This window comes from Monodelphis domestica, chromosome 7, assembly GCF_027887165.1.
Source record: "Monodelphis domestica isolate mMonDom1 chromosome 7, mMonDom1.pri, whole genome shotgun sequence".
NCBI classification, from domain to species: domain Eukaryota; kingdom Metazoa; phylum Chordata; class Mammalia; order Didelphimorphia; family Didelphidae; genus Monodelphis; species Monodelphis domestica.
The window spans coordinates 79,836,094-79,859,649 of record NC_077233.1 but is presented as its reverse complement, the minus strand read 5'-3'; the positions used below and the strand labels follow the sequence as shown (position 1 = coordinate 79,859,649).

The following is a 23,556-nucleotide window of genomic DNA, read 5'->3' as shown; positions in this document are numbered from 1 at the left end:
AGGATTTCCTTTTTGATTCATGACTCTCAGAAATCCATTACAGAACATTCCCCAAGATGCTACAAAGAAACACCTTCTCCTTTTGCATAAGCAACATTTTAGGAGAAAAAATATTTCTCTTCCCTTATAAAAATGTCTCCTGGTTTACTAAAAAGTTTAAGATTGTTTGCTCACAGGTTATACTGCACAGCTATCGGGAAAGATTTTTACTGCAAATTTTAATATATATATATATATATATATATATATATATATATATATATATATATATATATATATATATATATATATATATATATATATATAAGCCTTCTATATGGCTGGCCTGTAGTGTTATCAGAAAATCTTTAATTCTTTAAAATTATTTGAATTTTTATGTAATTCAGGAAGATCTCTAATAATTTTTTTTTCAGACTTAGGATGCTAGCATACAGTTAGAGTTTAGAAAAGATCTATTTCCTAGTACATAAAACATGCTACATTTTCATTGCATGTACCTTTCTATCTGTTCAGAGTAGGCTTTCCAAACTAGAGCTATTCCCCAGGGACATGATGTGCACATATATATATATATATATATACTTGACATAGCAATACCACTATTAAAATCATTAAATCACTCATAAGAAGCAACACAGCAAAGAGAAGATTGTCTATGGAGTCAGGAAGACTTAGGTTTGAAAGTTCTTCTCTAGATTAGCTAGTTCATCCTTTAACCTATGAATGCCTCAGACGTATTTCTTTTTTCCCCCTTTTTATTTATCCATTAAATGTATTTATTTATAACTATTTTTCTATGGTTACATGGTTCATGTTATTTCCCTCCCATTTTCCCTCTCCCCTCTTAGAGCCAACAAGCAGTTTCACTGAATTATACATGTATTATCTCTCATACATTATTCTAACATCCCAAGTTCCAGATGAGTAGCAGATCTACATTGGCAGAGGGAGTTTCCATACTGGGATGAGAAAAATTTGATCAGAAAATTAATATTATAAATAAGATGGGAGATAAGATCTAAATTCCCATGAAATATTAAAAACACAATTTCTTTCATCCTCATTCTCCTCCAAAGTACTTGAAATAACAATATTCAAAACTGTTTCTAATGCAAAATTTCCTTTAATCAGCTGACAGATACAAAATTAGTACTAACAGACATGTTTTATTTTCTTCCTGTACAGCAGGGAAAGTGAGGACGAAGGTCTTTCTAGTGTGCTTTTGAGAAGCTTTGGCTCCCAGGATCCATTGTGTGCATATTTTGGAACTGATCTGTAAGTATGAACAAAAACTATTACTGCTTCTTTCCCACAACATATTTGCTATTCTGTGCTGTGGATTTTGGTCATTGAAATGGAAATTATTTAAAATAGCTAAATTATTCCTGACTTGGATTAATGATTATTACCATGGGTTATGAGCTGAAAACAAACAACGTAATTACTATTTTCAGTTTTTTGGGGTAAATGCTCAATGTATGCTAATATAACACTGATTAATTAATAAAAATATTAGCATCTAATTTCTTCAAAACTGCTAAAAGCTAAAGATGTTGAAATAACCATTAAACATTAAAAATGAGCTCATATTAATTGACCCTTATGGAATATTTGGTACATAAAAATAAGATTGAGTCAAGACTTATTGAAAGGACTGGAAAGGACCTTTGGGACCTTTAGAATTTTCATATATTCATTATATACTTTTAGATATTTTTTCTGTGTACTTAAAATGATAATAAAATGGCTCAAAACTCTATAAAGAATGTTTTTCTTCATAATTGGCATTTATTACCTTTTCCTTCCATTCAGAAATATATACTTATTGTGGCCCTCATGTACTGTAAAGATATATGAGTGTTCCTGCCCACTAAAAACTTGCAATCTATAAGGATAAGTATAATAGGAATAATGAAAACTCTAAAGCGCTAGATTTTTAGTTGAATGAAAATGCTTTTGAGTAATAAACTTTAAAATCTCTTAAAGAGTGCAATTATAAGGATGCTTTCTTATAACATATTGAATTGTAAACATTGGCATTTCATTTAGCATTCTATCAGCAATATTACTGTTTATGTCTGAGGATTTAAATAACATCTCCAGTGTGAGATTTTTGGCTGAGCTTAACCCCACTAGTGTGAAATAGGGCTTGCAGACTGTAAATGTAAAATTCCTAGAGTTTGTAAAAGCCAAACATAACCCTGCTTACTTACGTTCATAACCAAAGTGTGGTGGAATGGGTTGGGAGGAAAGTTTTATTGGAACAAATAATTAACTTGCCAATCAAAGCCTACAGCAAAATCCACTATATTGATTTGTGAATTGCTGTTCATTACTTGGGATACTAGCTTGTACTCATTTGTCAGTCTGGGTATCATGTGCTTCTATATAATAAATAAAATTTTACTTTTGGAACTCTTTTCTGGCTAAGAGTGATGTAACACAAAGGACTTTGGTAGCAGGACCCTGTCCATCATTGCAACTGATTCTTTTACTTTTCTCACTTAGCTAGATAGGTGAGGGATGAGGAAAAAGTTCCAGCAATTCTGTTGCTTTATAGATCTGTCCAAAAAAAATGAATTTGCACCTTCAGGTGTGGTGGTATAAGACACAAACTTTAAAATGTATTAGAAGGCATAAAACTTTAGAGACAGCCTGGAAGATTTCAATATTTTCTGTTATTTTATGAATCTTAAATCAAGCAAGAGTCCAGAGTAGACTCTCATAAGGAATTGACCATTTCTTGATAAAGAGACCTACTTAAATTTAAAAGGAAAATATTTGTATTCCAACATTGAGGTCTGAATGTTTGTCAGAGCATAAATAATAGTTTGCAACTTTTATATATCTTTTTAACTTTAAAAATTGGGAAGTGCAAAATTTCAAGATTCTCAGTATACTTTTAAGAAAAGTAACCATGATGACTTGTTTGTAGAAAAGTAGAAATTAAATTTATTAGAGCCTCAAATAATCCCTGTTCTCTTGTGTCCCTAAAGGACACTTTACCCACAGCTTGAGCTCTGAACTCATGCATTGGTTTACATTTAGAATGAAGATAAAACATGTATTTCTGTATTTTTCCTATGTATATAATTTTCTTAACACTTTTTGAGAATTAATCTTCATAATTTCTAATTGTATCTTGATTTCTTCTTTTAAATAGTCAACACTACTATCTCTATTACATTTCAACTCATAAATATGTCTTAAATAACTATAAGACAGATAATTGGTCAAATTTTACTTCCTGCTAAATCTGGTTGGGGGAAAACTGATATCACTATTTTTCTATCTCTAATTAGAACTCTCTGTCTCTCTGTCTGTCTCTGTCTCTCTGTCTCTCTGTCTGTCTCTGTCTGTCTCTCTGTCTCTGTCTCTCTTTCTTTTTCTCTCTCCCTGAAGCACATTTCAATGGGGAAAAGTATAGAACTCAGGAATACCTGAATTCAAATCTAGACTCAGATATTTACTAGGTTTATAAACCTGGGCAAGTCACTTAACTGCTGTTTGACTCTGTTTCCTCAACTGTAATAAAATAATAATAATAATAATAACTTCCTAGGATTGTTGTGAAGAACAAAAAAGAAATAATATTTGCAAAGGACTTTACACATATTAAAATGCTATATAAATAGTAGCTATTTCAACAATTTAGATAACAAAGAACTTGACCACTATTCACTATGTAAGTAGATAAACAAATGATAATACAGCAAATCCCTCTAGTTTCTTTGCTAGAAATGTCAAATGGGACATGAAGACATGAGTATTACTGAAATGGAAATAACAACAAATTATAATGAACATTTTCATGGCACTCTAAGTGTTATAAAGTGATTTTCTTTCAACAACCTTGTAAAGTAGCTTCTACATGTGTTATTATTCCCATTCTGCAAAAGAGGAAATGTAGGGTCCAAGAGGTTATGCAGTTTGTAAAAGGTCACAGAGTTTGTAGGTGCCAGAGCCAATAATTCTGGGAGTGAAAATCGCCATGATTAATCCATGTAACTGGGAGTGATCAATTATAGATGGGAACCCACATATTCTCACTCTTTCCTTCTATATGGTAGATTATGAAAATACCAAATGAACAGGAGAGAATAAATATAGTGTAGGTGGTCAAATTGGAAGTAATCTCTTGAGGAAAAAACATAAAATGATGGTTGCTGGAGTAGAAGGATCAAATGCGTTCTTTCCCAAACAGGTAATGTGTAGTGCTTAGAAGTACCACTCATATTCATTTTTTAAAAATATTTTAAAGGGGTCCTGAAAGTCTTAGCATGGTTTTAAGGATTATGTTTTTTTTAATGTATATGTCTTATCTCACTTATTAAGGCAGTAAGCCTCTATAAGGCAGAAGTGATGTCTTATTTATTTCTCCACTTTCTTAGAACCTAGCAGAAGGCTTTACATCTAAAAGATGTTTAATTAGTGTTTGCTGAGTTGAGAAAAAATAAATATTTTAAAGGTGCCACTTAGCATAATTCATTACATTTTTAATTTTTCTTATCTTGTGTTTCTTTTATAAGCTATTTGTATAATAAGATGTGTGCATAAACTTTTCTTCAATATCCATTGTCTTTAAGTTGTTTTTTTTTTTTAACGTGATTAAATTATAGTGTGAAGCCATGAATAGGAATGAGATACATAGAGTGTTTGCTAATGGACTTTTGGTGTTTTCCTAATCTATCTGAATGTACCTGTCCTTGTGTCTAGTGGCTCACAGCATCCCCAACAGCCATCTAATAGAAACCCTGGAGTGACTTAGCCCTGTATTAGATATGGGGGGAAAATGAACATTATTTGCTATAATGGAGATGTTGTCAGTGTAATAAAACATTGTCACTAGATCAACAGATCAAGCTGTGAAAATAAATGTTATAACTTTGTCTCTTTACCAGTGGGAGACCATTACCTTGTAAATAGTGTTCTAATCCTGTGATATACAAATATTCTAGATGAGTTACCTTTTATAATCCTTCTGACTTTGCTTCATTAGAAAAAACTCTTCATGCTGGCGAAGCGATCCCTTTCCTCCCAGAAAATTCCAGGACTCATGTGACTGTTTGGTAGGTCATCAAGTGTTCTTTGTTCCTTGAAGACTAAAGCCCTGGCAAGGAGAAGCATTTACTCCTTTATCTGAAGGGCTCTAGTTCCTGTTGTTAACTGAACAATTGTCTTTCTCTTCTTTGTTAATTTAGACACCCTTCTCTTTTCTCCTTCCTTCCTTCCTTCCTTCCTTCCTTCCTTCCTTCCTTCCTTCCTTCCTTCCTTCCTTCCTTCCTTCCTTCCTTCCTTGCTTCCTTCCTTCCTTGCTTCCTTCCTTCCTTTCTTCCTTCCTTCTTTCCTTCCTTCCTCCCTTCTTTTCTTCCTTCCTCTGTCCCTTTCTTCTTTTTTTCCTCCCTCCTTCACTTCCTTCCTTTCTCCCTCCCTTCTTTCCTCCCACCCTTCTTTTCTTCTTCCCTCCTTCCCTTCCTCCCTTCTCCCTCCCATTTTTCTTTCCTGTGGATTTTAAAATTAATAATCACTAACTAAATATTATATTTTATAAAGTTTTATTAATAATAACTAAAACAAAAGAACTGCCTGACTTCAGCCTGGTCACAGGTCCAAGAGAGAGGAAGAGGGAGGAGTTACAGCCACTTAAATACAATAATGTAAAATGTGGGGAAGTAAGAAAAGGAAATTTTGGGAAATTCTAAGGGACTTCTGGGGGATAAAGTCCAAAGGCTCAAAATCTCCATTTATACACCCCTCCCTCCCAGAGGTTAAATGACTTGCTGAACACCACACAATAATCATCAGAGGTGAGAATTGCACCCTGGACTTTTGGCTTCAGAGTCAGTACTCTTATTATCATTAGAAAAGAAAAATGTATTTCAATTGCATCCTTTTTTTATATGCTTTTGAACAAGCTCATTTATTTGAACTTTGATTGCTTTTTATAATCCTCTCAGCATGGCCCCCTTTTCAGGTTCATTAATATCATTATCATGACTGTGAAAACAGTTTATGTTTCCAGTTCTTACTAGTAATTTCAAATTCACGTGCATAAAAATGGTTTGTAATAACTAATGAGTAAAATTGCAACAGAAACTGATACTGAAAATTCAAGGGATCTTATTGAGATTTTAGTTATCTAGTTATTTAGTTATGCCCCAAATTCCCATATATTATTTTAAAGCAATAAAGAGAAAAAATTAGATTATAAGTATGGTAGGAAATTTCAGAAGTGCTTGCCTTAAACTATTGACTAACCAGTAGGATTTCTGGTTTAAAAATAAGTTCACATTTAATTCTTCTTTTAAATTTCAGAAATGTCCAAAAGAGAATACCAGTGCTCCCTACCTGAAGAACAGTAAGGGACATACTTTGTTTAATCTTTCAGCATATGATATAGAAGATTACTTATTGTGGCCTTCAAAAAAACCAAGGTAAATTTAAAATAATCTAAAAATAATTTGACACTTTGGGAATTCAAACTTTTTAACAAGCCCTAAGATATTTTGAGGTTTAATCTAGTGCTTTATTACCTACTGTCATCACTGCTGATAAGGGATCTATTAATACCACCCTGCAATGCTAACTATGGAAAAAGGAGGCGAGAAAACCCCATAAGAGTTCAAAGTGACAAAGTAATGATATATACAAATCAGGGTGACATGTCCTAAAACTACATAGAATCACTAATGCTTCACCAATTGAGTAGGGTTCTACCTATGACAATTTTTTCCCTTCCCCCCTGGGTAGAGCCTTCAGATGAAAATCTTTTGCATTGTTTTAAATTATACCTGGGCAGCTAGGTGGTACAGTAGATAGAGCACCAAGCTTGGAGTTAGAAAGACTTACTTTCCAGAGTTAAAATCTGGCCTCAGACACTTATTAGCTATGGGACCCAGGTTAAATCATATAATTGATATCTGCCTCCTTTTTCTTATCTGTAAAATGGGGCCAATAATATCATCTTCATCATCATTTTTGTGAAGATAAAATGAGATAATATTTTAAGTGCTTAGCAAACCTTACAGTGATGCTAACTATATTATTATTATTACTAGTATTATATTATGATGTATATTTTTATATTTATATTTATACATTGTATAGTCCAGCAAAGTATAAAATCCTTCAAGAAACAAATGGATTTATTTTTGTCTTTGTTTCTTTAGCAACTTAACAGTTACTGCTATGTATTAGGAACCCAAATCATGTTTCTAGAATTGAATTCAATTGAAAGGTGACTACCATATATAAAACTTCCATTTGTGTTTATAAATATTGTCTTAGACTGATTAATCAGAAAATGTTCAATGATAAACTCTTCCAATTCTGTCCTATTTAGACTATTGCTTTCTGTAAAGATATGTTTAACCATTGTATTGGTGATACTGTGTTGCCTTGGAACTTGATGCTATCTTTAATATTTTTAGGCTTGGAGGTTGGTCTTTTGGAGTGAAGATCGCTAACCAAGGTCAAGATGAAAAAAGAAATATATCAAAACCTCAAACTCTGGCAAAGGTAAAGTAATTCTTATTAATTAAAAAATATTAAAAAAATTTTCCCATGGTTACAAGATTCTTGTCAACTCCCTCCCCTCGTCCCTCCTCACTCCTGGAGCTGACAAGCAATTCCACTGGGTTGTATATATTCTTATTAAGTTTTTAAATGTGATCATGAAAAAGGGAAGTCAAGATAAAGTCAATAACATTTAAAGCATCAAATCAAAGCTTTTCTGTGTTCTTTTTCTCAAATCCAACATGTTTCCCTTCGAGAGGCCAAGTGAGTGAGTACAGGGTGATATGCTTTGATACCCAGATGATATCAAAGTAGCATTTGCTCCTCTCAAATACTATACTGAAACTTTGGGAATTTGAGTTAATAGAGAATGAGCAAAGGCTAGAGAATCAGTTCTCTTTTTCACTCAACTCCCATTACTCTTGCTCCCCACAATCAGTCCCTTTTGTCGTTTTCTAAAAAAAGAAGGCAGGGACTTGGAGTCAAGAAAACTCCCCTTCCTGAGGTCAAATCTGGCCTCAGATCCATACTAGCTCTAAGACCCTAGGCAAATCACCCAACTGTTTCCCTCAGTTTCCTCATATATCAAAATGGTCTGGAGAAGGAAATGGCAAACCACTGGAGTGTCTTTGCCAAGAAAACCATAAACCAAGTCCTAAAAGAGTTGGATATAAGTGAAATGACTGAACAATATCAAAATATGGCTGGGGAGAGAGCAGCCAAGATAGCAAATATTTCCCTTGTTACTTCTTCTCCTCTACCTCTTCTCATGACTTTTCCTTTCAGTTGCTTGCATATATTTGATTTGATTTACTTCATACCCTCAAATGACCAAACAAGAGAAATGGGGACTTCAGATTAGATATAAAGAAAGCCTAGACCATTAGAATTGTTAGATATTAGGAAAAGGAGACTAAGGAATATCTTATTTTTTTGAGATTATTTAAATAGAGGTTCTATGTTCTTTAGAACTTATTTCATGAGTTGACTATATTCAAAGCTCTTGCCATTACACCACTCTATCTTATTAATACTCAAATATGTTTGTCATCTCATTGTTGGGGGCTTTCCATCTCAAATATTAATATAGTAGTAACTCATTTATTTCTTTGACTCATTCTCTTTATTATTTATATTCCCTTTCTGTCTGTTTTAGATTTTTTTCATTTTTGATTCATGGTCCTTATTCTTATTTACTCCTTCTTAAGTCTCAATATTTCTTCTATGCTTGTCTCTTTTAGTACATTTAGAAAGAAAAGTCTCTGTTGTTCTTACTTGCTGTATTTGATTGCTTTCTTGTATTTCTGTTGACTGGGATAGTTGAGAAGCAAATAATTTCTTTAGGTGTGATTTTCTCTTTGAGAATGTTATATTTTTTTAAAAAATGAATTAAATATTTACCTTTAAAATTATGTTTAACCAGATTTTCATATTACTTTACCTTGTTTTCTGTCTTGATCTCATTTGCTCTTCAGAATAGGTAATTTCATTTTCTCTTTCAGATTCTGCTGGGTAGGGAAGTCTTGTGATATTCAAATTTCCTTTCCTTTGTATTTGAAGGTCTTTTTCTTGGTCATGATTTGTTTTTAGTGGAATTGCTAAATTTAACCACTGTGCATTTTAGAATTTGCAGCTTATGGTTTGGTTTTTGTTCTTTTTAAAATTTGCTCTTCAATTCAATTCAGTGGACGTGATCTGTGAATTCTTTTGACCGAAACATTGTTTTCTGTGATTAGAACTTCTTAGCAATTTTCTTATATTATTTTTAAAAGAATGTTTAGTTTTTTCAACTGATTTTGTTCTTGGAGTTGTTTTAAAATTAAATTTTTATGCTTGTATAGAGATCATGTTTTCTTTTAATGTCATTTCTTTTTGTTTCTCTTCTTCCAGATTGTTCTTTATTTCTGTATATTTGAATTCCTATTTAGTTATTCTTTTGTTTCTTTGATGAACTTTACCACTATGGATTTAAGCTTCTATTATGTCAATTATTTCTGTTGGTGAGGCTACCAATTGTTTTTTCCCAATTCTTACTTTTCTTTAAAATCATTCACAAAAATCTGTTGTATGTCAGGCTTTCTACAGCATCCATAGGGTCCTCTGCCTCATAAGATGTTAATCAATTTTCCTTTGCTTGCATTATTTATTCATAGATACCTAAAATATTGACTTTAACTCTGTTTTGGATATCCTCCATGATAATAGCTAACACTTTTTGGCAAACATATGTCTTCTTGATATTAACGATCAGAAGATCATTAAAGATTCCTTCTGTTATATCTTTATTTTATAATATTCTAATATTACAAAATATTAGAATATAATAATAAAATATTACATAATTTTGACCAATTAATTAGAGGCACTTTGTTATAGATGTAATTGCACTCTACCAAATCAAATACTTAGCAATTGTCACAAAACTTTAAACATACATGGGTTCTTGTAGTTTCTGCATCTTCCAGTGAATTATAAAATGTTTAATCATGATATTAATAATGAGAATAACTAGTATTTATATAACACTGGGTGCCAGACACTATGCCAAGTGCTTCACAATTATCTCATTTGATCTTCACAATATCCCTTGGAAGTAGACATTATTATTATTTCCATTTTACAGATAAATTTGAAGCAAATGGAAGTGAAATAACTTGCCCAGGTCATAAATAGCAAGTGTTTGAGACCAAATTTGATCTAATATCTTTCTGATTCCAGGTTTGGTGCTCTCCCCACTGGTCCACGAGGCTGTATAATGATATATCTTGCAAAAATCTCACTCTTCCCTTTTAGTATCTTCATAGAGAGCCTCTGTCCACCCTCTTATCCAAGCTGTTGCCAAGCTGCTGGTTTGACCTTTACAGCATCACTTGAATACACTTCCTTCTCTTTGACCACACCTCCATTCCAGTGTAACATCTTAACACTTCAGTCTTTGATTATTGCACTGTCTGAAGTTTCTTTACACTATTTTTCATCAATTGCTTTTATTTTTACTGCTCATAATCAACCCACTTTCTCCATAAGTTTTAACAAATAAAACATCTACTTTTTTGTCTTAGAATCAATATTAGGCATCAATATTAAGCATTGGTTCCAAGGTAGAAAAGTGGTAAGAGTTCTGCAATTGGGGTTCTGTGACTCACCCAGGGTCATAAGCTAGGAACTATCTGAGGCCCAATTTGAACCCAAGTCTTCCCAACACCAGGTCTGGCACTCTATCCACTGAGCCTCCACCTTAAGACTTTACAAATAATTTTGCATTCTAAACTGGAATTTTCCTTGGCAAGCATATCTCTTTGGCAAATAAGTTGTGTCTGTTGACTAAGGAACCTTTTCAGGTATTTTAGACTATTCTTTGTTGATTTCTATGAGCTTACCTTCTGTATGAAAAAAGTCAAGTTATTTGGAATGATACAATAGCTTTTTTATTTCACAAATGTTGACATCAATATCTTTTAAAATAAGAGGGCTTGGAGTTATTTTAATTGTTGGATCCTTTCCACAACTTTATTATCCTACCTTTAATATATGTTAATCTTTGTATAATAAGTGGATAATTAACTTGTAAACAAATATCTCGTTCAACAAGTACTCTTATATCAGAAACAACTGGCTTTCTATCTATTAAATACAATTTTTATTATATTTATATTATATACTCTTTGCTTCACTTGATACTTTTCAATTGTTTTCAGTCAGAAAAAAAAGTACTGCTGATGTATGGGTATTAAAGTTTTACATAATCTACATGTCTTTGACTTGTCTCTTTCATTGCTTTGGATTCTTACTTTCCAAAATATATTGGTGCTCTCTCATGCTTACCTTTACTCTGAGGACACCAAGTATTAGGTAAATTTATTTTAATTTGGAGAATTTTCTCCCTCTCTTCATTCTCTACAAGAGATATTGTTATGTAAGCTATAGTTTTTTCATGGCATCTTTTTATGAATATTTAACATAAGCATGCATTGAAAATGACTAGAGTCAAATAAATCTCATTTTCTATTGTCTTTGGACCCAGGAAAATGAATTCTAATAACTTCTTTATTGGTCTCTTCAAGGAGAGCCTATGAAATATCTTTCCTTTTTGCTACATCTTTCCTCTTTCTTCTATTTTCATTAATAACAAGAATGTCACAATTTTTGAAATTAGATTTCTCCATATATCCTCTCATTGATCAGTGGACAGGTAATCCACATTATGAATATCAATAACAAAGACTAATGATGGATGGTCTAAAATCAAGTCCTTCCCATTTTTCTACCTCTCTGCCATTGTAACTGTAAAAGTGGAAGGGGGCTCCCCATTTCTGAATCTCATTTTTTTTCTTTATTTCATGGGTTACCATAGACATAGAATTCATCATCAAATGTCCAGCCTCTGGTGGTTAGAGCTTTGGACTTATCTAGGCTAGTCCTGGGAAAAACAGATACTGTATGTTGTCTGGAGAATAATCAAAGCTTTTCTAGCATAATAGAACCTTCTATAGCCTGAACTCCACTGGCATAGTCTTTGAGAGCTCATGGTTCCCTTCAGGTAATGATGATATCTCTAAATAAGACTTTCTAGAATCTTCACACAAACAGAAATGTATTCTTTTGACCCTCACATAAAATGAGAAGAAACTTATCACCTTAATTTTCCACATAAGGAAGTAGAACTTTAGAAAGATTAAATGACATACCTAAAGTCATCCTATTAGAAATTGAATCAATGACTAAGTCCTAGTCTTTTGACTCCATGCTCAGGGCCCTAGCCCCTTCAACACATTTTTTTTTGAGGCCAGAAATATTTGTCTTTATTTTGTCTAATTTATTTATTTTATTTTTAAATTTATATTTTTATTAATTTAATTTATATTTTTATTATTTGTCTAATTTGTTTTTCATGATTCTTGAAGGTAGCAGCATCATACTGAGGTATTTAAACCAACTATCACATTTTAGATTTTTATGTGAACACTGATATAAATTAGAACACTTAGGACTTAAAACATACTGTGAAGTAACCTGTCTCCTTTGACTTTTATTTAACTTCCATTTGACATTCTTACCTGTGTTCTATCATTCAAATGACAGGGGAGGGATATCTGTAATGCACAGTATACACTCAACATATGCCTTTTGAAGGAATGGATGCAAGTCATGAACTGACCCTGTTTCTTTTGCAAAAGTTGCCAATGAGAAAAAAACTGGCACAGAATATATAAAGGCTTTGAGCATCTGGCTCAGAGAATGGAAGGGTTAATAGATTAATATATATTTATTGAGGATTTACACTATGTTCAGCACAGTTCTAGGCTTCCTGAGATTGCACTAAAAGAATCAGACAAGGCCCTTGGACTCGAAGAATTTATAATGCATTAGTGTCTGCCTCTTGTACATATTTTTTTCTTCCTTGATTTGCAGCTTCTAGTCTATTTTAGGCTGAGATGACAGATACCCAGATGTGTTAGAATTATGTCTAAAATAAGAGTTAATGGACTCTCTCTGAGTACATAAAATGTGTGGCATAGGCTATAAATTCTGTGGGAGCTCAGCAGACAAGGAGCACCAATGAATGACCAGAGTAATCAGGGAAGAATTCATGGAGGTGTATTGGAATGGAGCTTGGAGAATGGAGGGAATTGACTTAGGTAGGGAGAGGGAACCAGTGCAGTGTACTCAAGAGTACACTTGATTTAGAGTTGCTATAGGAATTCAAACCCTAATCCTAGCTGTTTGACCATAAATAGATCAATGAACATTTGTGGGACTCAGTTTCCTCATTTGGAAAATCAAGGTGAGGGAGAGTGAAGGAAGAATAGTGTCCAAGAAGTCAAACGAGATAAATGCATATGGCAGAGAGGATGGGCAATAGGTGCTGAAAGCTACAGCGAGGTTAGCAGATATTGAAGACATCTTTTCTGATTCATTGAAAGCAGACTATAGGCTTTAGGAGAAAATGAATTTGCTGAACTTATCGACAAGAGGGTTCAAGGGCACATCCATAGACATATTTATAATAAAGACTGATCCAAAAACTGAACTTCTTGAGAAAGGCCAATATCCTGGAGGTCAACAAGTATATAGATAAATGCAATAGAAAAGTGTTCCTACTGCAGAAGTTTCTCCACATTGGTGATATATAATTTTAGACTGGTAGAGGATAGCAATCACAGTAAAACTTAATGAATCTGACCTCATACATGTGGATAATGCCTTTAGTGGTAAAAATCCTTTTTTTTATTTTGATTTTTAATCAAAATTTTTTTAGAGTTGAGAAAAATTCTATTTAATTAGTTAATTTAGAATATTTTTCCATGGTTACAAAATTCATGTTCTTTCCCTCCCCTCCCCAGTGGTAAAGATACTTAGAAGAAAATGATTTTTATTTTCCTCTAAGATCATTTTATATTTGGATTTTAATTTGAGATAGAAAACCTGATTTTCTAGCTTGCCTTTCAATTCCAAGTACCTAATGATGTCTTCTTCTTAGAAGTCATCTCCTGCCTCTTTCTGGTGTTGTTTTGTCCATCACTCGAACACCTCACGTGAAGCCTTGGTTGTCTGAGGAGAGTGTGCTAGGATTTATGTATTCCTCTGACACCTGCTCCTTTTTGTCTTTGATTAGATTAGTCTTTTGTGTTGACATGTTTGTGCACTGGCTTTTGTCAGTATTTCTAGTGTTATTTGGCATATCCTTTCCCCATCACAAGTGGAGGAATAAATTATAGCTGCATGATCAGTGAGTAAGTACCTCCTTTCCTAGCAGAACATTCTCACGACATTGCTTTAGGCTCAGAAAGGGCAGTCTGTTATCTGAAACACCTCCTGGAAGCTGCTTTTGGCTGATGTCACGTCAAATTATTGCATTAACCTTTCAGTAATTAATGACCAGTCTTTTTCTTCAACCTTTAGGGCCTGTTCAAGAGATGGGGAATGTACAATTTACATACCCTTTTGGAAGGGAAAATGGAGATTTGCATATGAATACCCCTACTGTATGATTCATTATAAATACAGAAATTCTCCCACCGAGACCTCTAAAGTGATTTCATTCAGCTGTTGACTGTAGGAGCCCGCTAATCAATGTCCCATCTGTCCTAAAAAAGTATACACCTTCCATAAAATGGTGAAGTATTTAACCTCTTGGCTCTGCAGGAGAACCATCTCTTCATGAACATGTACAAGGCAACATCTTTCTGTCTCTTAGACTGTAAGATCATGATTGTATTTTTCCTTGCTCTATATTCTCAAATGTGCTGCATTGTCAATTGGACAATTTCTATTTTTAACCAATCAGCACCTCCTTTGGTGGAATCGTTCCCCAAGACTATATATTTCTGTCACGAAGTCCAAATGGGCAGCCAATGATCACTTTCTTTGAGGTACTATACTGAATGCCTTGCAAATGGTGATTAATGTTTATTAAAATTTATGGTATCTAGACTTATATAGAAATATTTCAACATATTTTTTTAAAGAAAGTTTCATCCTTTATATACCACAAACTTAAAAGCTCTTCTTTAGATCTAGCTTACATTTTAAGGAGACATTATGTATGTCTGTGATGACTTACAAATGCTTTGATACTATTATTAAATGTTGATTTTATTATGACTTCTTCAAAAATGTTTTCCTTGTAAGAAAATAAACTAGTCCTATAGAACATCACCTAAAGAATTGAATCCTAAAATTCTATCAATTTTAAGTGATAGTGAAATTTACTAGAGTAAATGACTTCTTGGGGGGGGATAGGAAGAAACTTTATAATAAATTATTATGAAGAAAATGAAGAAAAATTGTTCAATTTCCTGAAGGGACAGTGGACACACTTTTCTGGGCTGTGATATTATCACCTAGATGGTAGTCTTCCTTAGATCCAGATTTCCCTTCATGAATTTAGGATTCTAATTTGCTTTCTAATTGTGTTGAAGAGGACTAATTTAACCTAAAATTTGTTTCTGTCTCCTGGGAATTTTGCTTCTTATAGTTCGCAAGCTTTATTGACTCCCATTGGGTTCCAGTAAAGGAATGATCTCAAGTTGGGATTCCAATTCAGTCTAACTCAATCCTACAAACATTTATTCCTCATTTGCTCTATAAAGGTCATTGAAATGGACATACATACACTTATACATTCATATATATTCTTAGATAAATTTAAGATTATAGAAAAGATAACTAATGACAAATTTTAAAAGTTTCCTATAGGATATATCATATGAGATAAACTTTGAAAGAAACTCAGTATTGTGAGCAATGGAGATAAGAAGGGAACTGTGCATAAATGGCTGATATTTTGTGATTACTGAGTCTGTGTGGGTTGGGAGAACATAAAAGGGGTTCCTAAATTAAGAGATCCCAAGTACATCTGGAAAATTTATTTCTATAAATATGAATTTGACAATTTAAAGTTCTGTCAAACTGGATTATTTTGCTTCAAGGACTAAAAGTCAAGCAGAGAAATGAAAAGTTGCATCAACTAAATTATTACTGAGACTTGAATAGACTGACTTTTTCTTTTTTAAAAATGTAACTTTATATACTTCTTTGGTACATTAAAATTCCTAGTAACTCCCCCTTTTGTCCCTCCTTTCCATTAGAGAACCTATCAAAAAGATATGTGTGTGTGTGTGTGTGTGTGTGTGTGTGTGTAAAATTGTGTTACTTATTTCTGTTTATCAGTTTTTTCTCTTTTTCTTTAAACCCTTACTTTCCACCTTAGAATCAGTATTGTGTATTGGTTCCAAGGCAGAAGAGTGGTAAATACTAGGCAATGGTAGAAAGTGTCTGAGGCCAGATTTGAAAGTTCTTTCTCTTGAGATGGACATATATGTTATTCATCAAACAATATTCCTGTTGCTCTAGATAATGTTTTTTTTTTGTTGTTCTGCTCATTCTTAAAAAGACTTAAAAAACTTCCAAACTATATTTTGTCTCTTCATTTCAAAAGTCAATTAAATGAATCTTTCCCTTTAATGCATTCAATCCAGTGTTTAAGCCCTTCCTCACAGTCTTTCCAAACTACCAAATTTTTCTTCATTATTTTCATGTGTAATGGTGGCATGTTATTCCCTTTGCCACTTTCTGCAACTGTTGATTTTAAATAACAATGCTTAATGTGAAATATTTATTTTTCAGGCTTTTTTCTGATGCTCTCTTGCACTATTAGCCTGTCAGTCAAATTTTATTTGCATAAAACTGGAAAATAAAACAATGCTTGAAATTCATATTTACTTTGAGAATCTAATCATAGTGCTGCACTCAATTGTATCTGGAAAATACCTATTTTTAGCTGCATATTATATTTAAGATAAGAAGAAAGTTTGTTGGAATCTATTGTTTCTTGTGAGGACTCAATGTTTGGAACTCAGAAACCTACTTGAAGGAAGAATGGAAAGGGCACTGTTTATAAGCATTGGACCCAGATTCAAGTTCTGACTTCATTTACTAACTCAAACTTCTGAGTTTCAGTTTTTTTTAACTGTATAGTGACTGGATTTGATGCTGGCTCAGATTACATTTTTATGTGCTTTCCAGTTCTAATAATAACTAAAAAGCACTTTAAGGTTGGCAAAATTTGACTTCTGAATTTTCCTTTATGGAGAAGATTGTGCAAATGTTATTATCCCGTTTAAAAAATAACCAATCTTTAGACTCAGAGAACTTATATGACTTTCCAAGAATCTCATAGCTAATATGTTTACAGTACTCTTTCCACCACCAGAGGCAACCACTATGATTTTATAACGTGAAGTTCATTGAAATTTCTCTCTTTTTTAGGTCTGGTATAATCAGAAGGGATTTCATGCCTTACCATCTTATCTAAATCACCTAAACAACTTAATTCTGTGGCAGCATTTACCTTCGTCTGTGGACTGGAGACAGTATGGTAATTATTAACAAAATTGAATTTGAAAGGATAACATGTTAAAATAAAAAAAAGAATCCTTACTCCTTTTCAACAGTAATGTGCAGAGCGATAAGGATGCTGGCCTTTGTCTCTTATCCAATAAAGGAACACCAAAAGAAGGGCTCCTGGTCCTGGCTGCTACTTATCTCGAGCATCTGGGCCATCTGGGCTTCTCATGCCTTTTGAAGTCTCATCTGTAAAGTGAGAGGCTTAAAGCAGATGATCTCTAAGGTCCACTTGGATTCTAAAAATCCAGAGTCCAGGATTGTCATACTTTTTGGCAGTCAGGATGAATCCACTTTCTACAGATGAGTTGTTTCTGCAATCATTATTTTATATATTAGTTGACAAGAACACAAATCATATCATTGCAGGACTCTTAAAGGGGAGCTATAAATTCTGAGTTATGGTGTACTTGCAAACTAGATTTTCTACTAATGTCATCATGATAGAAAAGTTGAATGTAAATTAGCTGTGTTATTTTATGTGGCTGAAGGATGCAGATTCCATCTTAGAATCTGGAGTTAATTGACTGGATTAATGAAATGCATCTTTGGGGTGTGCTATTTTTAAAAATGTGTCAGGTCTGTAGAGTTTCTGACTTCAACACTTCAACATTTTCAGGATCTATAATTTTATCCACATGAATACTCTCTCCTCGAATGTGCATCACAACTTCTCCATGCCTTAGTAGATGGTTTAATGAGGTGCTCGGAAAAAAAATCATCACCTGGTGGCCAGTCCTCAGGCAGGGATACTATGGGGAAAGCTTTGCTGATCCTTGGATAACAAAGAGTGGGGCAGGTGTGTCAGAATTTACAGCTGGGAAGAATTTCCTTCTAGAAGCCCAGATCTTATCCATATCATGGTGAGGTATCAGGAGAAGCCTTTTAATGCAGTATGGAGCTTAAAAATAAAGTAAAAGGGCAGCAGTGAGGAGATGAATGAAGGAGAGAGAAAAGGACAAAGAGAGCGAGAAAGAGATGCACACACAGACACAGAGAAAAAGGGAGAAGTATAAGCAGTGGAGGCAGACATTTCTTGATAGGCTCATTAAATTTATCTTCTTTATCCATTTCTTAATTCATTTGCATTTGGGTTCTAGCCAGATGTTATTTAAAGCACTCTAACCCCCAGTGTCCCCAATTAGCTGGATAAGCATACTCAAATCACACTCTGTAAATATTGATACTATATAAACTGTGACCAATTTATCCATTCAATGAACTCTTGTTTAAGACTTTTGAAATAATACCTTTTGTCTCTATGTCGCATTTATGAAAAAAAAAAGACCCTTTTCCCGCCCCAAACCCCCATTGAACCCTCCTGTAATAAAGACCAACAATTAAGCAAAATGCTCTGATGCAGTGAGTGACAATACCTGAAAATGAATGCAAATTTCTGCCCTAAAAATTCCTCTCCTTTTTTCTAAGAAGGAGCTATATTTCACTTTGTTTTCTGGGGGAGCCAGCTTTTTACTTCAAATTTGGATTGCTTTTAGTGATTCCCCCCCAATTACATATAGTTATTATACATCTTTTTTCTTTTAGTTCTTATTATATCATTTTGTTCATGTTTATACAAATCTCTCATACCCCTTTGAAATTCTCACATTTGTAATTTATTTTTTCATAAAATAATAGAGAATATTCATATAATCACAATTTTCAGTCTTCTATAAAACTTTGTTCATTCCTTACCACCACATTTAATGCTGCTATGAATATTTGTGCAAATGCAATATACATTTATGGTCATATCTATCTCTGTCTCTCTCTGAAACTCTTGTCTCTGTCTTTATCTCAATTTCATCTCTAAATCTAGTACAGGAATCAATGGATTAGAAGGCAATGGCAATTTTGTCTCTTTCCTTTTAAACTGAGAGCTAAAATTGTTGGAGCAATTCACAAACAAACCAAGGTATATTTATGTACCAGTTTTCCAAGAAATTCTTCTAAATTTTGAAAATTTCCATTATTTTATTTGGTAATATTTGTTAATTTTTATTTCTCTCACTAGTAATAATTTTAAATTTTTTTCAAGAGGTTATTTAGAGTTTGTAATTTCTTTCAAATGATTTCACTTGGCCAGTGAGGAGGTGAAATTATCACTATTTCTTATAGTTTATTTACAGAACCCCAGAGAATCAGTAAAGAAATGAATTGAGACAATTAATAGATCAGTAAAGTAGCAGGATGCAAAATAAACACACTAAAATCAATAGTATTTTCATGTAGCAATAACAAAATCCAGGAGGGGATAATAGAATAGGAGGTTGTACTCAAAATAACAGTAAAATAAATAAGATATTTGGAAATCAATCTACCATAGCATACTCCAGACATATAAATACAATTACAAAACAGATTCTAAAGAAGTTTTAAAAAGGACAAATAATTGAAGAAAACTGTAACACTAATGGTTACTTTGCACAAATATAATAAAAATGACACTACCTAAATTAAGTTATAGATTTAGTGCTATATCAATCAAGCTACCAAGAGTCAACTTTATGGAGTGAGACAAAATAATAACAAAATTCATTTTGAGGAACAAAAGATATAGAATCTCAAGGGAAATTATGAGAAAAAATGGAAGGGGGGAAAGAATAACCCCTCCAGATTTCATTTTTTATAAAATAGTAATTATCAAAACTATATAGTACAATATAAAAAATAGAAAAAGTCAATCCATAGAACCTATTAGATAGAATCTTAAGCAACTGCATTCAATAATGTAGTCACCTGGAGGAAAGACTTTCCTATTTGACATAAACTCTTGGTTAAAGCAGTTGGTAAGAATTTGAATTGAACTAACATCTTATACATATACCACAATCAACTCAAAAAAGATATATGGACTGAATATCAAAAGTTTTGCCATAAATACAAGAATTACATATATGCAAACATGTTTATATACACATACATATGCATTCACGAACTCACCAAAAGTACATTTATGTGATATTATTCCTACAGTCTCTCTAACATTTATATTATCTGTTCCTTCTATACTTGTTTTAATTTTAATTTTTGTTATTAATAGCCATTTTTAGTATATTTTCAAATTATAATTTATTTTTTGTAATTCCATTTAAAAATGTTCCTTTAGCAAAAATGAGACAAAATGTTGGCTATTTTTTATGGTTTGACCTATGATAATGGTAAATCAGGGTTAAAGAAGGGTATGGTGGTATGGACTGGGGCAATGAGAAGGAAATATAAATGAAACTGAGATCAAGGCTCAAAGTGGGCCACCAGGAGAAGGCAGTGGTAGGAGGTGAGTCTATCACCAACCACACAATCTAGAACTGTAGCAGGAGTAGCATTCATCCTACAAAGGGGTCAGTAAAACCTAACAATAACTAAAATATTTGTAGCACTTGTATACTGGACACTGTTAAGCACTTTGTATATATTCTCTCTTCTGATCCTCATAACAACCCTGGGAGGTAGGTGCTATTGATCATGCAAAATACAGTCAGAAACTTATTCTGGAAAACTTATTGAATCGAGATAATTTAACAGTCATAAATACTCCCCAAAACTTTAATAAAAGAAAAATTTGGATAACATATTAACAAGAAATTCTAAAAGAAAGCATTTTAGATCTATTAGGACTGGAGGACAAAGTGAAAATACAAGAGGAACCTCCTTTTACCAATTCAGATTAGCACATTCTCTTAAATTTGGGATTTTGGTATATTGCCTTTGATAGGAAGAATTTGTCACTTGCTTAGCGTTCCATAGATAATACATGTCAGAGTCAGGGCTGGAACCTAGATCTTTCAGACCTCAAGGCCATATCCCTAGTAAGAATGCAAAAATGAATTCAAAATAGTTGGGGATACTTGGTTCTATTCCTAATTTTATCACCAATTAGAAATATTATCTTGGGCAAGTCATGACACTTCTGTGGATCTTTGCTCCTCACCAGGAATAGGAGAGATTTCAAATAGATAAAAATCTAAATTCTCTTCTAGATCTTTGGAAAAATGAAAAAAAAAAAGGTGCAGTAATTCTAAGGTTCTAAACAGTTCTTAAAAGAACTACAAATTATTTTTAATCATATGGATGAAGGCTCCAAATCACTAATATTAAGAGAAATACAAATCAAAATCATCCTCAAGTTTTACCTCACATTCCTCAAGTTGTTAAAAATAACCAATTGTGGAAGGATAGGCACATTTGTATATTGTTGATGGAGGAGTGATGTGATGCAGTCATTTTGAAAGCAATTTGAAATGATGCAAATTAAGTGATTATAATGTCAGTAACTTTGGAAAAATATATTCCATTTCTGGTTATATACCACAAGGAAGCCACAGATAAAAAGAAAATTCCTTTTATATTCTGAAATATTTATTGCAGTTCTTTTTTTTTTCATAGCTAAGATATGGAAACAAAATAGATGTTCATCAATTGGGGAATGGTACATAAATATAATGGAATATTATTGTGCTCTAGGAAATGATGAATTTGATGAAGATGGAGAAACATGGAAAGAGCCATATGAATTGATGCAGAACTAAGATAACTACACATAGTAACTACAGCAATGTAAATGAGAACAGCTATTCCCCGTACTCCAGATCAAAAGCAAATGTACCAAAAATAAAGATAAACTAGAATTTGAATGAAGAGATATGAGAAGACAGCCCTAACACAATCCTTTATGGACTTGGGAAGTCTACAGTTAGAGATTGCACATATTTTCAGACTTTTTCAACTTACTGATCAGTTGTGCTGATTTTTTCCTTCTCTAAAAAATACAATTTATGATCTGACTCTGTGGGAGGGCAATGAGGAAGGATACAAAGGATACTCAGGATATCCACTGTTGTACAAGAAACAGAAAAGATCAATAATTTTTTTAAGTCTAAGGTTCCTGTTTGTTTGAGTTAAAGTTCAGAACTCCATCGGTGATGTGTGTGTGTGGTATTTCTTATCGAATTTCACTTTTATTCTTCGCTGTTCTTCCTTCTGGTTCGTATGTTTGTTTGTGCTGCTAACTTTATCTCAGACAATGTATATCTAAGAAATATCTATGGAAGGCTTTGTTATTTTCCTTTTTAGTTTGACTAAATAAACTTCATGATGATCCTAACACATGCACGTATTTATAAATATCGCATATTAGACTTCATTGTTGGAAAACTTATTTCAGGACATTTTTTTAGAGTTTCTATTTATTTTTAGAGTTATCCATTTCAATTTGATAAGAGAGTATAAAAGGTAGTAATCAGGTATGTCAAAGAAGCTGAAGAAAGAGATAGCAACAGAGAGTAATCTATATTGTATCTGTCATCATCATCTAAAACATCGATTAAGCATTCCATTGAGTTTGATATCTAACAAAGTTCACAATTGAGTTTTATACAGGCATGGTCCCTGCCCTCTAACATCTTATGATATGAAGTAGGCAATTCTTTTGTAGATGGAGATGGTAAAGGAAAATATTAAATAAATCTATTTGGATTTTACTATAGTATGGTCTATGTGCACTCCTTCCACTGGTGCTTATTTGTACTTTCTTACCTATGGTAATTCTCATACCTTCCTTTCTATAAATCTCCTAGACAAAAAGTGCTCAATGAGCTGATAGAATTTTTCTTTTTATCTATAAATTCTGTGTATCCTAATACAGCTGTTAGGTTGATTATCAGTTTATCCCTTCGAGGTTGGTCCTCCTTATAAAATCACAGAGTCTTCCAATTTGAGGGAGAACCAAGGGTCTTCTAGGCTCACCTGTACCTGAAAAGGAATCTCTACTATTACATTCTGGACAAGTGACCACTACCTTCTGGGTAAGTGGGGACCCATTTTCCACTGAGACCACTTAGATCACTTTGGGATAACTCTTGAACCCTTTGGTGTTGACTTTTTGATGGAGAGACAATGAACACATTTTTGCACTGATAGAACAAATTCAAAATACTAACTAGAGACTTCGAAATGCTGTCATGAGATGGATTTTAAAAATTATTGCATAATGTGGTCCTGATTCCATCACCAGCCTTAAGTAGAAATAAATAAGTGAGATAATCTTTCAACTTAGTCAGAACCTTTTTGGAATCTAGGGCTATCTGACTACTTTTCTACAGGTATTACCCTCCAGTTTTTTATTATATTTAGTAA

At 33.0% G+C, this 23,556-nt stretch overlaps 1 protein-coding gene across 1 annotated transcript in view; it reads left to right on the top strand.

The window, feature by feature from the left end:
• The window catches only part of ABCA13 (ATP binding cassette subfamily A member 13), a 497,021-nt gene that overhangs the window by 318,333 nt on the left and 155,132 nt on the right, over positions 1-23,556 (top strand). Inside the window, 5 exon segments of the mRNA XM_056806268.1 lie at positions 1,186-1,259; positions 4,987-5,069; positions 6,316-6,434; positions 7,431-7,518; positions 17,287-17,395. Coding sequence (XP_056662246.1) covers positions 1,186-1,259; positions 4,987-5,069; positions 6,316-6,434; positions 7,431-7,518; positions 17,287-17,395 — 473 coding nt within the window.